A 16860-nucleotide genomic window follows, 5' to 3' on the forward strand; every position below is an offset into this window, starting at 1 on the left:
CAATTTATAAGAAGTATCTTCTTTTGCACAATACTGTGCAATTGAATATTTCTTGCTATTGCGCAATACTGTACAATTGACAATTTCTTGCTATTGCGCAATATTGTGCTATTGGATATTTCTTGCTATTGCGCAATACTGTGCAATTGAAGATTTCTTGCTATTGCGCAATACTGTGCAATTGAAGATTTCTTGCTATTGTGCAATACTGTGCAATTGAAAATTTCTTGCTATTGCACAATACTTATTATATAAAAATTTACACATCCTGTTTGGTGTGTATCTCCTACCATATCATTATTATTTGCTTTTAAATATAAATCAGAAATAACCAACTTAAAATGGAAAATTTTAAAAGAAAAAAAAAAGGAAAAAAAGAAAAAAAAAGAAAAAAAAAAAATCCCCCCCCAAATTTTTTGAACCCCCTTATGATTCATCACCCCCAAACTCAATCCCAGCCTTCCCTTTGTGGTACGGTACCTTGCAGTACAATTTCAGAGAGATCCATACACTTGAACACAAGTTATTGTCTTGAAACTGGAAAAATGCTTATTTTTGGCCCCTTTTTGGCCCCCAATTCCTAAATGTTTCAGGCAATTACCCCCGAACTCAATTCCAGCTTTCCCTTTGTGATATGAAACCTTGTAGTACAATTTCAGAAATATCCAAACACTTACACACAAGTTATTGTCATGAAACTAGAAAAATGCTTGTTTTTTGCCCCTTTTTTGGCCCCTAATTCCTAAAATTTTGAGGCAATTACCCTCAAAATCAATTACAGCCTTCCCTTTGTGATATGGAACCTTGTGGTACAATGTCAGAGAGATCCATACACTTACACACAAGTTATTGTCTGAAAGTTACAAAAATGCTTATTTTTGGCCCCTAATTCCTTAACTGTTGGTATCATAACCCCCAAAATCAATCCCAACCTTCCTTTCGTGGTATTGAACCTTATGGTAAAATTTCATGGAGATCCATTCACTTAAACTAAAGTTAGAGTGCGAAAACCAATGTGTCTTTGGACGACGCCGGACGACGACGACGCCGCCAACGTCATACCAATATACGACCAAAAAATTTTTTATTTTTGCGGTCGTATAAAAAACAATAGCTGAAATTACAATCAACTAGTTTGCTTTCTTTTAACATAATCATGTTTTCACTATATAATTCATATAAAATAAAAGAAGTTTTGCACAGCCTGCATAGTTTTAAAAACACTTTTATCATAAAATAAGGTTTATATATATTTTATCTTTTTTTTTAATAAAACAAAATCAACTATATTTTGGCAATAAAATATAATGTTCTGTAGTTTTTAGTTTAGAACCCCAATATATCTTCAATTCTGAACTGAATATGCATTAAACAGGTAAGTGACATATCTATCGCCTTTAAACAGTAACAATTTCATAATTAAATCAGAAAAAAAACAAAAACAAAAATGTTATACTTACCTAGTATCAAAAGTACCTGTAACTTACCCAAGTGTACACTCATAAAACCTGCATGGATTTATTAAACATTTACAGAAACTAATTTACCAATGAGTAAACTCAAGAAGCCTAATACACTGATTGTAAGCATCAAAGATAAATCTAATACCAGAGATATATTGCTCAAAACAAACAAAAGTAAATTCAACGATTATGAATAATACCAACGATTTTAATAAAACAAAAATGTTTTATAAATTCATAAAACTTTAAGAAATTTTTAATTTTTTTAATGTTTCTTTTCCGAAATTGTTTGCTTTAGATGCAACTAGATCTAGGTTAGTAATAATGCTTTTTACTGTCAATATGAAATTTTTTTCCTTCACATTCTGATAAACTAGACAACTACCACACAATGAAGAGGTAATATTATCTTTACCTTTAACATTCAGGTGTTAAAATCTTCAAATGTTGTGTGGTGTTTTCAGACATATAATTTAGTTAAATATTTACACTGACCAAAGAATAATAATTTTGATTTCACAACATGTTTAGCAGAAAGGTCTTTTTTGTCAAATTACTTAGGTTAGGTCTGCCCAGAACCTTTTTAAAAACACTAAAACAAATCATACAAAGATTTAGGGAGCCCCAGATCCACAGAAAAATATCACCCCTGTTCAAGGATACAAAGCCGAAGTGCAGTTATCTTTTCCATGGAAAGTTGTATATGTTAATACTTACTTATCAGTTTTCTTACTGCTAGTTTTGGGAGTGGCTGCTTTAGCAGCAACAAAGGAAATATCTGAATCTTCTCTGTAAACAAACAAACATCAATGTGTTTAGACATTCTTAGAACAAAAAGTCATAAGGCAAAAATATATATCCATTACCACATAAACTGTATCAAAGTGGTTTAAACTAGCAAATCTTGTAATTTAAAAAAAAAAAGAGAGATTGTATTGATCTGTAGATGGAAAAAATGTTTTAAAAGAAGCAAAGCGTACAACTGGCAGACATATTGGTATAATGTAAGATTGTTATTGCTATAAATAGAGCAAATGTTCATCAATACTCAGCACAGTACTAAAGTGAAAATTACTATTCCTTTGACAGTATGTTTACATAATAGTAGGCAGACTTACTTTATAGGCAAGAATTCAGCACTCGTGGAGTCAAAGAAGTCTTCTTCACTATGACCTTTATGACAATCTCTGGTAGGTATCTGAGGCTGGAATAATTCATTTTAAATATTGTCAACTTACTTTTATAATATCAATTATAATATAGAACAAGCATGTGTGTCCATAGTACACCAAGTACTGCTTTCATCATCAAATATCCATATTCAGTGAACTTAGAAATTTGGGTAAAACCCTAATTTGGCATTTATCTTAAAAGTTCACTACTAAGTTTAAAGCTAACCATAACTTCATGGTAAACTAGCTTAACCAAAAGCTTTAACCTGGTATAGGATGGCTAGACACACAGACCAAATAAACTGCTTCGCTGAGCGCAGCTGGATACGCCCGCAGAGGTCCAACCCTGAACAGTTGGGGCAAAATAGGACACAATATTCAAGCTTGATACAGGTCTGAATTTGGATTGTAAATAAATATTTGACATATTATAGGTTTCTGAATAAATGTAGTCAAAGAACTTGAAATTGGTTATATGAATTGAATTTATATTCAATTAAAGATTTCTTGCTGTTGTGCAATACACTGTGCTGTTGTGCAATACACTGTGCTGTTGCGCAATACTTAGTAAATATTTATCAAAGGTATCAGGATTATAATTTTATACGCCAGACGCGCGTTTCATCTACATAAGACTCATCAGTGACGCTCAGATCAAAATAGTTATAAAGCCAAACAAGTACAAAGTTGAAGAGCATTGAGGACCCAAAATTCCAAAAAGTTGTGCCAAATACAGCTAAGGTAATCTATGCTTGTGATAAGAAAATCCTTAGTTAATCTGTTGTCAGACTATAAACAAATAAAGTTCAATTTCTTCTCAATGTCATATCTATAATTTATGAAAATCAATAGGGAGATTACATCAATAGCTATAAATAATTCACCAAAGTTTCATGCGAACTGCTTAAAGCATTTTTGAGTTATTGTCCAAAAACTGGAAAATCCCCCCTTTTTTAATGAATAAAACCCCATAACTCAGAAATGTAAAATCTAAAATTTATAAAATTCTAAAGGGAGCTTACATCAAAAGATATAAACAATTCACCAAAGTTTCATGAGAACTGCTGAAAGCATTTTTTAGTTATTGTCCAAAAAACTGGAAAATCCCCCTTTTTTATTAATAAAACCCTGTAACTCATAAACGTAAAATCTAAAATTTATAAAAATCGAAAGGGAGCTCATGTCAATAGATATAAACAATTCACCAAAATTTCTTGCAAGTTGGTGAAAGCATTCTTGAGTTATTGTCGGAAAACTGGAAAATCCCCCCTTTTTTAATGAATAAAACCCCAAAACTCAGAAACCTTTAATCTGAAATTTATAAAAAACGAAAGGGAGCTCACGTCATAAGATATAAACAATTCACCAAAGTTTCATGCATATTATTTAAAGCATTTTTGAGTTAATGTCCGACATGTTGACGACAGATGGACAGACGGACAACGGTATACCATAATAAGTCCCATAATTGTGCATATAAAAACATTATAAGGTAGGCCATCAAAATCATTGTTTTGTTAAATCATTGAAAATAGCCCTTTCATTCAGTATTAAAATTCCTGTTTTTTTAACTAGATTATCCATAAAAAATGGTACCATATAAATTAAAGTTCATTCACAGTCCATTTCAAAACAAGAGGTTGACAAAATGATACCAGGTCAAAAATGATTTTTTTTAAATTTAATTATTCAATAACTTAGTCAAAAGTTATATTTTTGCAGAGTGAACTGATTTTGAAACACCCATACTTCTCTTCGAAAAATTTCATTGCTTTGGGAGACTCTGATCTAAAAATATAAGGATTTTGGAAACTGGGTATCAGATCTAACCATAATTATGCTTTATTGATGTGACTCATACCATATACATACAAAGTGTACTGTCTTTATTGAAACATACCTCTTCTTCATACTCCCTCCTCACAGCATCACTGAGTTCTCTCTTTAGTGTCAGTATATGTCTCCTATGTGATTCTATCTCATCCTCTAAAGCTTTCACTTTAGCATAGGCTTGGTTCTGGTGATCTACAAATGCTCCTACCAAATTCTGTAAATATACAAGCATAAGATTAATTTACTAAATGTTGTTTGCTTAAGACCCAGACATAGGAATGATTACTGTTTATACTATGTCAAACTCTATATTGAAGACAGGAAAATCTGTATCAAAAGTAATCCTTATGTGTGTTTATTCTAGAAATATAAAGATATACTGCAGTATTCTCCTACAAATTTCATATAGCATCCTGGTAAACAAAGAATTTTAAAGTACCATCTTGTTTCTACAAATAAAATCACATCCATAATAATCTATTAGAAAACCCATTCAGATAATTCTAAAGGCCCTGGGGAGAACACTGCATGATGTGAATATAGATATAACATGAATATAGGTAATATTTTCTTTGAAGGGTGATGATAAGTTTTATTGACATTAAAATCATGTAATTGTTTCAGGTAGCATTTATTTTTGTTCTCTTCTACAGTTGATTATCAATGAAAATGTGATGTGAATAATAAACAGTTATGCAAAGGTCAGCATGATACAACAACAGCATACTAATATTATTTACCTGCCTTTACCACTTCATTTTACAAATTGAAGACTAGATCAAATCCATTTGTACAAAATGGTAGGAATTTTTTGGAAAAAATCAATAGGACAAAAAATAAATTCTTACAAATGTTAAGAGCCACAATAATAAGTGAGAATACTATGTCTTGGATTTAACAGCAAGAATAAAAAATATAATGGTCATAAATAATTTAATTTTAAATAAAGGTTCTTGTCAATAATGGCAAATTCTTAACACAAATAACAAGTGAAACTGCGAGCTACTGCTCACTGATGATACCCCCGCCCAAATATTTTGCTAAACAGGAAGTTGTTGAGTGATGAATCTGAAAACTCATCACACAGATTAGCTGACTTATATAAACCCTGAAACCAAATTTCAGAAATCCTTGTAATGTAGTTCCTGAGAAAAATGTGACAAAAATTTTCAACTTGGCTATCATGTTAAAATGATAAAAGTGTTCGGTAAACAGGAAGTTGTTGAGTGATGAATCTGAAAACGCATCACACAGTATAGCTGACTTATATAAACCCTGAAACCAAATTTCAGAAATCTTTGTAATGTAGTTCCTGAGAAAAAATATTCATGAGACGGACTGACGGATGGATGGACTGACAGATGGACAGACTGACTAATGGACAGACAGACAGAGGTAAAACAATATACCCCCACTTTTTTAAAAGCGGGGGTATAAAAATCAAATTCACACATAATTAAACTTTTTAGAGCACAATGCATAAAGTATAATAAAACAAAATGGAAAAACAGCATGCAGTGATTATTCTGTCTTATCAATTCTTATGTTACTTTTTAACTAAATTAGTTTCTCAGCTAAAACAGATTAACTCTTGGAAGTACATGCACTTATAAATTAACCAAGTCAAATAAAATGAATTCATCAACATAAAACTTCAGTCTGAAATCAGATTCCTGAGTGAAACGTGATGAATGTTGGCTATAGTAACAGTGATGTGTTTCTCTGATCAGATTTTGTTACAATACCTGATTATCCACTGAGCTATGCAAAAATTGGTAATATGACATTGAATATCAAAACTATGATATATCTCAGCATATTCATTTAGACCATAAACCACTCATAATAAGAAATAATGGAAAATAAAAATTTTGTTCAAGATAGATAATTTATATATAAAATAACTTTTGCCTTTTGTCAAATCTTTCTTACGACTCCTGAAAGTCTTGACAACCTCTCCCTATATTCCTTGTGCAACCTTTAACCTGTGTTGTGGACACTGGTGTGCTCAGCAAGCAATGCTTTTAAAATACAAATTTCTCATTGTATAAACTTAACTTTATATCTCTGTTTTAAAACTTGAAAAAAAATAGCAGACATTTTCCAGAAATGAAGCAAAAAATACATGAACATGATGTCTTTTTTTTTTAAAGAGTAAAGCTTAAACAAAGATAAACAAAAGACAGAAATGATTAAAGGTTTCTTCATATCAGTACAGGAGGATAGCTAATACATTTTCTCTGTAGCAGACAATCTGGACATTACATAATATCATTCCAATCTGATAGCTTCACATGTAACAATGCTTAAAGATAGTAGTTGAGCTTAATGTTGCAGAATTAGTGCACATTTATCTTATCACACACAACTTACACAAACAGTGAAATACAGGCCCTGAAAATTGTGTACATGATAATTATTCAATATTACATAAGAGAATAAAAGAAATTTTTTTATGGAAATGCCTGTATCTAATCCATAATTTCTTGCAAGTGGTCAGTTCATTTCTATTCAGATAACTTAAATTTAAAGTTACTGAGTAAATTTGTTTCCAACAACAATCTTTTTTTAAATACCTACAGTATTGATTTACATTGAACTGACCAGTTACAAGAATAACCAAGTAAGGTACTTTCAGTTTTTATCTTAACCCATGAAACACCTTATGTAAATTTTATAGTTTCTTATTAAGTCATTACCATGTTTACAATTTAATTCAAATAATTTGATATAGATAAGAATAACGTCAAAAGTATAAAAATTAAGAATATTTCCATATTTTACAAAAAAAAAAAAAAATAAAAAATAGTTTCTGTATTTTACCTGGCAAGCTATTAGCTCTTGTCCTGCTTTCCCAACATCACCTGGTATAAAGTCAGCATTCAGTAAAAGCTTAGACAACGACATCTCTCGTCCAGTCACAGGTTTGGCTAACAATAATTCTTTCCTTGCCTTTAAACATAACATAAATAGATCTGACGATGCCATATTGCCAATTCATATTATTTTTCACTTAAAAAATAAATCCTTATACAATGATATTTTTTTTCAGCTATTGCCTAAAACTTCATCAGTTTACATTAATTGTTTGTGTTTTGTCAACCTTTTACTACAGTCAGTCTATCTAATGGAATATAAATCTATCATTGAAAAACTTGGTAAATAATTTCTACTGAGTCAAATTAATGGTTATTGTATGAAACAGTATGATACTTTCTAACAAAATTTGGCTCTTTTTTATTCTATTTATCCTAATTCAACAATCTAACTCACGACTTCTCTACAAATACATAAAACACTATCAAAAAGAAGAAATTATGTGGCTCAAAAATCGGGACTCTTAATAAAGTTCATTGCAATATTTTGCTCTTTCACAATCTATTGGGAGAAAATATAAGGAATGATAAGTTGACCGACTAATTTACAGTGATTGAGGTGACAGGTATTTATCTATTTTCATTGTATTACCTGTTCTAAAGCATTTTCCACATTCTTCACATAAACAATCAATATTTCTTTGTCTCTGTGAATATATATTCATATAAAACTGTGTAAAGATAAACAAAATACATATGTTATAATCATATATTTATTGAAATTGTGTTAAATGAAAATTTTTAATTATTGCTGTCATTATTTTAACTACATATACATTTACTTATGTAACCAGTGTGAAACTAACCTAACATATTTCCTTTTTTCAAAACTCTTTTAAAGAAATCCAAAAATCTTATTTACAGAAAATAAGTATATTTTGTGAAGGTTTCTACAGCAAATCTTACTTTGCAACAGTCCTTAGAGCTTTCTCAGCATCATGAATATTCTGCGTTAATGTCTTTTTGTCCCCTTCATATGTAATAACTTGTCTGTTTAACTGACGTAATGTCTGCTCTTTACGTTTCACTTCCATCTTTGTTTCTGCTAAACCCTAAAATTATTTGTAAATGTATACAATTTATATTCCTACTATATTATGTGTAAATATACAATTGATTTTCCTACTTCATTTAATATTTCTTCTATATTCAGAATCTCTCTCCGGGCAGATTCACCTATATTAATGTGAAGGCTTTATCTTAAACCCCTTTCTGTAGTAGTGATACACTGAAGAGATCTCACACTAACCCCTTATCCCTTTCTGTAGTAGTGATACACTGAAGAGATCTCACGCTAACCCCTTATCCCTTACTGTATTGGTTATTATTAGGGATGTCAACGAGTACTCAAGTATTCGAGTATTGCTCGGTAGTACCGAGTATCGAATATCAAAATGATACTCAACTAATTGGTTACCTGTTAGAATATTGCTGTCTTCTTTATTTAAAATTGATCTTCTTTAGAACTTCTTTCAGAAAATTAAATAGGTATCACTGATTAATCATACTAGTAAATAAAATACATTTTGTTTTCGAATGCTTGTGCTAAATTGTCATTTAAAATTCCTTCGAAAATATGTGGGTTATACCTAGGCTAACACTTTAAACTAAACATGTCTTAGCTATTCCGTCACATTGGAATATTTTCGTCTGCAAGACTGTAATTTACAAAGTTGCAAAACCGACTGTCTCCAACAAAAGTTGACATGAAAATATTTCTAAATAAAATAAATTCGTTGCATCCTCTGGTGACCCTCAGTGAAAAGTTAAACTTCTAATCCGTACACCTTTGTAAACATTAAATGTGTTTTCTTAACGATTACCAAATACTATTTTTTGATATGGTTTTTCCTTGTTATAATTTTAAAATAGGTGTTCATTAAATTATATTGATAAGATTCTTGTTTTTTTACCTAATTAGTACTTGTAGGTACATGAATGAGCTATTAATTATGGTGTGTAATTCCTTGTCCCAGATTCTTATGTAGATGTTTTTTCGTCCATTGAACAACAAACCACAGAATGTAAAATGCGTATTTTTGTGTTTCCGTGTTGTAGATATATTCCAGAGTGAGTACTTGAGTATCGCTCGATAAAACCATTGAGAACTCGATAAGTAATTGTTCACCGAGTTGACATCCCTAGTTATAATACAATAGATATCTTAATCTATCCCCTACCCCTCACTGTATTGATGATAAACTGGAGAGACCTGAAGCTAGCCTCTAACTTCTTACTGTACAGGTGATTCACTTTAATACTGTATTTGCGATACAGTGAAGGAAACTGAAGCTATTCTACAACCCCTTAAAGAAGTAGTGATTAAAATTTCAGTTATGTCCTGCCAGAAAGTATTGAATTACCCTATAAGGTGAAATAAATTGATAAAGAGCTTATTCTCTTCTCCTTACACTAACATCCCAAGCATAGTTATCCTTTGCTAGTTTTATATTGTTCTATTTAAGCCCTTGTCAATTAGTTGCTTGCATTATATTTACTTTTATTTAGCATTTAAAATTTTGATTTAAAAGTGTTCCTTAAAAGGTTTATTCAATAATAAATTTTAAAAGCAACAAAAAACAAGTTAATTTAAATTATAAGAACAAATTCAGTAATCATCTAGTTTTGCCCTATTTTGACTTACATGAACTGCTTCAGTAAGGGTCTGTTCTTTCTCCATCCCCTCTGTTGTGTACAGATCTAATCTCATTGTTACTTCTTCTAATTGTCTCCCTTGTTCTATTAATAACTGTTGAGCCTGTTGTTCTCTGCGTAGAGCATTGTTCAGTTCGTGACATACTGATTCAAATTTGTCCATACTAACATTATGTAATTCCTGTTTTAATAAAGAAATTTCAACTGCTGTTAACAAGAAAAAAATTACATAATCATCTCACTGCTATAAAATCTTTCTCAATACTGTGTATATTATTCATGGGAAACCAATTTTCGATGATTTTGTGGGTAATGGTGAACCATGAAATTAAATGTTCAACGAAAAACACATTTTCTATAGGCTTGTATGCAGACTTTGGCACAAAAGCAAAATCAAATTTCAACAAAAATACCCTTTCTATTAAATCCATGCAAATTGGTACCCATCAAAATAAATGAATCCACAGTATTGTGATTGCACTTTTTTATCGCTTGTACTTATTTTCAAGATATTGATGATTTTTTCTTGCGTATTTAATTTTGTGGTATTTCAAAAAATATATCAACATTTGAATAATAGACTTTTCAGTTTTTTTTTATGGAGTGTATATGATTACATAATAAAGGTGTCAAATTTACTTGGCTTGGGTCATTATTTGCTAAGTTATACCTTTTATCTTTAATTAATTTTTAGTACTGATGACTAGTGTTGTTTTTAATAAAGTGTATATGAAGTTATGTCAGGTAAACATACATGTACAGTTATAAATATTGGTGATGTTAATATAAGGGTTTGTAAACTGCATTGTATCCCTGTGCTTTTATTTTCAAAAATTATCCCTACAGAGAAATTCATTAAAATACATGTTATTACAGCAGGCTTTAATAAGCTTCTTTTGCAGCTAATGATATTTTTTTTCAGTCAATTTCAAAATATCAATTCCAACAAGACAAGAAATATCTTTGCCATCTTCTAAGAAGAAAGACTGTACAAAGTAAACATTTTGCATTCACGTACTTGGATAAAGTTCATACATTGAAACAAGTGTCAACAGACAATATGAGTTGTTTCTTTACAGATGAAAAACCCATGTGATATTGTAAATAGCAAATATAGAGCAAAACCTGAAAAAAATACTGCCAAACAAATTTCTTGATACTTAAGTAAACTTAAATAAACCTTTACAGAAATGTAAATACCTTATCTTTTAGAGTATTAAGTTCATCTTGTAGTTGTTCTACTTCCCCTCTATGAGGACCCATCTCATTTTCTTCTTTTAGTTTGTCTATTTCACACATTAAATTCCTTCTCTCAACCTCTACAGTGTGAAGCCTCTGTGTAAAATCTAAAATGTGATTCTGTAAAGCACCTAGTAATTCCTGAAAGTACAACATATGATTATATAAAAAACCATTAGCGAGCAAGCTCGATTACTCCTTAACCTCACATATTATGGGATATTTACAAGCCTTCCTCCCAAAAAATAGTCCTCTATTTAAGATATTCTGATTTTCAACTCATTTGAGGTTTAATGAGTAGAAACCTTCATCCAAATTTGAAAGGATGAACATCACCATAATAAATCATGTGGCTATACGTTGATAGTATTATCTCTCTGTATCATGTACAGGAATTGCACTCATTAAAATTGTCTGCTTTTGAAGATTTACAATTATAAAAGAATCATCTAAGTTTTGAATTTACAGTTCTCTACCAAGAGTAATTGAAAAGACTGTAAATAAAGTTAGTACAAATAGTAAACAAAACTTACTTGTAATGATACTAAATGTTGCTTCTGTTCTAGAGTCTGCCTATTACATGTGCTAGTTAATGCTCGACCCATCTGTCTGACCAGAGAGTTCCTTTCTCTGAATGCCATTTGTGGCTGACCAGGTACACCCTCAAAGTATTTGGAAATTTTATCTACTAATTTGGTGAAACAATTTTTAGCTGCATTTACAACTGCTCGAGATTCTGTTTGAGAAGCTGAAAAAAAAAAGATGGAAGTTTGAGATTTTTAAAATATAATTTGTAATACAAGATTGTTAATTGATTTTCATTTCAGTTGAAAAACATATTACATATTCTAATATTTTAACTTACATATTTTTAAGTATGTAAAATGTTTTATTAGTCCAAAATCTCTTCTTTTCTTAAGAATAGCAAAATGATTCCCTAATTGTTCAAAGAACTATAAAAACCTGCTTGTGCCCTAACCACCCAATGTATAACTTATCTTCATTATTTAAAAGTACTTCTTTTTTAGTAAACTTTCCTTTGTAGCCTTCAACTTATCTATAAAGCCAGCAAGAATAAAAATTTAGCTTCAATTAATTTTTTGCTAAATATACTTATTGATAATGGTTATCAATTTTATTTTTTGTGTGAAATTCTTGTGTCTTAATCATTTCTAAATAACTTTGATTCACTTATTTAGTTTGCAACACATTCAAAGGTTGAACTATTTTCGTTCTTGTATTGAAATTCTGCACAAAAATATACCACATGAATTAACTTGCATGGTAAATGACAATGATGAAATCGAAATATATGCCAAAGCAATAACCTAGGAAGTTTTTCTGAACCAAACCATCATGTCAGGTACAAAAATCAGTGTACATTCATTATTACACGATTGTGTTTTTCTTCAGTTTTCAGGTTATTTCTTGGTGTAGTTGGGTGTTTGTCTAAATAACTCACACCCCATTCCACCTTATATTTGTATTTAATTCCTATGGATTTGTTAAGATCATTATAAAGAAAAGAAAGCTGGACATGTCAGTATCATCATCTTAGCACACTGCTAAAAGCAGTTCACAGTCAAGTAGCCCATTACCTATTTATACTTTTATTTTATTTCGGTCATTGTATTGGCATAAATAGTTTTGTAATTCTGTATTTGGGTGAAATTTACTTGATTTTCAGTTGTTTTACTGTTATCTTATGAAAATATAGCTTATTAAAAAAAAGCATAGAGGAGGCAACTCTTGATATTCATCTCATTATAGACATAGCAAAAACATCAATTTTAAAGAATAAGACTGTGGCACTGGAACACACAAAAGGAAAAATTAAAGAAAATTCCCATGTTTTCACAACATATTCCATAAATATTTAAGCTATGCTTAAGAATTGACTGTGTGTGTCCAAAATATAAGATTTTTTTATTAATGTCTCTGGTAAATGCATGCTAACTTGAGAGATGAATTTTAGAGGCAAAGCTTACCTCTGTGATAAGTAAAAAAAAGTTCTTTTTGAGTTATTCAAGACTTCCATTAATGTGTGTTTATGGTTTAGAAAACCATTTGAGCATAACATACCTTTATCTTTGTCCTTGACATGGTCTATGACCTCTAGGAAGTCAGAGGTTGATGTAAGAATTGTGTTCAGTAATTCTGGATTAGAAAACCATTGAAGCATGACTTCTGGTGACTGCTGTTCATGATCAAAGTCTTCTTTAGCACCTAAAATCACCAAAAGAACTACAAATGTACCATCGAAATAACAAGTCATGTTTTGACAGCTTTTAAGATCATGAAAAACTAAGCAAAAAGTATTCATCCATCATATCAAAACAACTATAACATAAGTTTTGATGATTTGTCTCTTTAGTTACTATGTTAATTTACGATAGAATGATTTGCAACTGTTTAAAAAGATGTATTTATTTATCTGTATGTATAATCTCATTGATTAATACGTATTTATTTATCTGTATGTATAATCTCATTGATAAATACAAGTACAAATACAACTAACCTGAGATTGAAATTGTTGGTGGTTTAACACCTCCAGTACAAACAACTAAACCGTTCTGTGGTGAAACACCAGTATCATATGTTACAAACATTCGTGAACAGCTATGTCTTAAACATCTGAGTCTATTGGCTGCTATCACTGTTACAACACCCACCCTGAACAATAATAATGGTTGTCTACGAGAGTTAACTGGTTTGGATTTCTCTGTTATGGACCCTTCCTTCACTACTTTCATTTCCTCTCCTAACGTAGCCACTAACAGTTCTATCCTGTCTCTACAGAACTCCCAGTTAGTTAACTGATCTTCTAAAATCTTTCTCTGTAATGACAACTGACTGTTCCTAGAGCACAATGGAAAGAAAGCCCCTGACAACAAACTAATAGCTGCTAACAATGCTGTGTTATGTTTCCGTGACTCTGTCAACTGTTGACGGAGGTCTACAACTTCTCCCTCTAGACCCTGTTTTACACTTCCTGTCATTCTGATCTTCTCCCAAGCTTGATCTGCCATGGCCTGACTTTTCTGCAACGAGAAAATTTTTTATTCAATGCTAGGAATGTTATACTAGTTATTGAAACATACTAACTGAAATATTCAATATGTAAATAAAACTCTATGCTACAGCTTTTGATAGACATGTTAATATACATTTCTTTTCTTATCTATACATCAATTAGAATCATTTAACAATCACTTCTTAATATTTAATATCTAAACAAATTTTTATGAACATCTGATAAAGCATGTAGAAGGTTTGTGTCCACAAAGTATATACAGAATAAAATTAAAAAATTCTATGTGCCAAAGAGCATAACTCTGTGATTTGTCAGTACTAAGAAGCCGATGTATATTCATATCTCTCAATATATAAAATTTCATGAATATCTGATGAAACAAGTAGGAGGAGTTGCATCCACAAAGTACATACTGAATTGTATTAAAATTTCTAAGTGCAAAGGGCATAAATCTGGGATTTTTAGACATACCAGAATGCATTTCTACTATATACATTTTCATGATAGCATCTTATAAAAGATTCATGAACATCTAATAAAGCAAGTAGGAGGACCTGTGGTCACAAAGTGCATACGGAATAAAAATAAATTTCTATGTTTAAAGCAGATAATTCTGGGATCTATCAACCAACAAGACTGTCTTACAAATTTAACAATGCATATATTCATGTTAGGATATAACAATGAACAGTCTCATGAATATATGATGTATCGCGTAGGACTTGCATACAAAAAATGCAAACTAATTAGTATAAAATATTCTCAATTTAGGGGGCAATAATTCCCTAAATATTCATGATAAAAAATATTATTTGTGCTGAAAAGTTGTTGGATCATAATATGTAATTGTACAAAAGACTTAAATGTTAGTTCTGACAAACAGACAGGTTGATTCCCAAACATAAGTTTTGGGGTGGGGTATAAAAAAGCTTGCACATCCATTACAATATGATTGTCCACTAACAGATATTCATTGGTAAACAACAGGATGGATTTTTTTATAGTCAGTATAAAGTTACAAAAATGCAGATTTAATTTTCAAGGATGTAAGTCAATGTATTATAGAAAAGGATGGATGGACAAAATGCTTACTGCAGGGCTTCCATTTATCTTTGTCTGGCCCTAAAATATCAAGAACCTTAAAATTTATACCTTGAAACAAACAAATTACAGCTTTCAAATCCAGTCATCATTACCATGAAGATAAAGCAACTACTTTACCAATATTATTTCATATCTTATTGATTTTGACAATAGTAAATATGTAATTTTACTGAAACCATTTGTTAATAGCCAGTCTTTATAATACTACACATCCTCCTTATCAATTTTGATAGCTAAAGCAACTAATTCATCATCTAGGATATAAAAGATATCAATGTATGTTTAAAGTTTAAACAACCAGTTCAAATATAAGTAAACTGTAGAGTTTTCAAGGACTTCCAACCAACCTTAGATCGATTCTGTAACTCATTTAATAACTGTTGATAATGTCCCTCTATTTCTTCTTTCTGTTTCTGCCATGACAGTTCTCTTTCTTTAGTGAGTGATGTCAGTTTGTTTAGTTGATCTTCATATGATTTCTGTATCTCCTCTACAGCTCCTTCCTTGGCTCTTAAAGCTTCCTCTAAATGATGTACCTGTATAATATAAACACACCAACATTAAATACTAGCTGGAATGTTACTTTCTTTGTAATGTTGATTATTGGTTGACGATAATATGACCATGGCAATAAATTTATGACAGATACTATGGAATATAAAAACTCTTTTTGGGAGGATATATTTCTTACAATTCTACATATAAAATTTCCCATATGTGACATCATCACAGATACATGTATTACAATATCATGGGACATAGATAGATTCAAAGGTAATCTCCATAGAACAGGCTGATGAAGGGGACTGTGGTGCTAACAAACCTTTTCTTCAGCTCTTTGATGAGATGATACTAAGGCAGATACTTGATCATACACCAAACTGGCTAAATCACCCCAGGAAAACTGGTTCAATCCATGGTCTTTGGCTGACACCATGACTCGCCCTGCCAACAGCCTTTGGTACATTCCATGGAGAAAAGCTAATTTTTCTTCATCATTATTCTTTTGTCTTTTCACAAGCTTCATAATCTGTTAAAAAAAAAATTCAAGTTAATGCTAATGTGGAATATTTGTAAATAATGAACTTATAGTAAAATACAAATTGTCAGTCTTAGAAAGAAAAAAAGCCATTTTTTTTTTGCCCATATAAACCTAAAAAATAAGTGTTAAACATCTTTCAATAACTGGAAATCATCCTTCAGATTATCATCAATAAAATTATTAAGATAAATATATCCAAATATCTCCTTACTCATTTACTTAACTTGCTCTAACTGTATCCATATTCATAATGAGGATTGCAAAAACTTTCAAAATCACCCTGTTTTTACATAACTTCATCATTTTTAAGTATGAGAGATACCTTTCCCCAAGTAGATAATTTGCAGCAAGAAGTCTTTCCAAAACTGTTATGAATCCTTGATTTGTTCCATAAATTTGTTGCTCTATTCAATTCTGTCCCAGAGACCATCTTCCTAGA

At 30.7% G+C, this 16860-nt stretch overlaps 2 protein-coding genes across 7 annotated transcripts in view; one reads left to right on the forward strand and one right to left on the reverse strand.

Moving 5' to 3' along the window:
* LOC127732979 (leucine-rich repeat-containing protein 28-like) overlaps positions 1-16860 on the forward strand; it is a 252942-nt gene that overhangs the window by 190177 nt on the left and 45905 nt on the right. The window lies entirely within an intron of this gene.
* Positions 1-16860, reverse strand: part of LOC127732947 (coiled-coil domain-containing protein 171-like) — a 179481-nt gene that overhangs the window by 141230 nt on the left and 21391 nt on the right. For 5 of the 6 annotated variants that reach the window (XR_007996521.1, XR_007996520.1, XR_007996519.1 and 2 more), the window contains exons 17-30: positions 16203-16409; positions 15727-15915; positions 13760-14282; positions 13321-13464; positions 11772-11986; positions 11200-11379; positions 9989-10180; positions 8251-8396; positions 7937-7991; positions 7292-7420; positions 6842-6862; positions 4536-4682; positions 2582-2667; positions 2181-2252 (exon numbers count right to left, since the gene is read on the reverse strand). Coding sequence is in view for 1 of the 6 variants with exons in the window: in XM_052242155.1 (XP_052098115.1) it covers positions 2181-2252; positions 2582-2667; positions 4536-4682; positions 6842-6862; positions 7292-7420; positions 7937-7991; positions 8251-8396; positions 9989-10180; positions 11200-11379; positions 11772-11986; positions 13321-13464; positions 13760-14282; positions 15727-15915; positions 16203-16409 (2306 nt within the window). In the remaining 5 variants the exon portion in view is untranslated. The remainder of the gene's footprint in view (positions 1-2180; positions 2253-2581; positions 2668-4535; positions 4683-6841; positions 6863-7291; positions 7421-7936; positions 7992-8250; positions 8397-9988; positions 10181-11199; positions 11380-11771; positions 11987-13320; positions 13465-13759; positions 14283-15726; positions 15916-16202; positions 16410-16860) is intronic. The other variant, XR_007996523.1, reaches the window with a different exon arrangement.

This window comes from Mytilus californianus, unplaced genomic scaffold (assembly GCF_021869535.1).
Source record: "Mytilus californianus isolate M0D057914Y unplaced genomic scaffold, xbMytCali1.0.p SCAF_3, whole genome shotgun sequence".
In the NCBI taxonomy this organism is placed as follows: domain Eukaryota; kingdom Metazoa; phylum Mollusca; class Bivalvia; order Mytilida; family Mytilidae; genus Mytilus; species Mytilus californianus.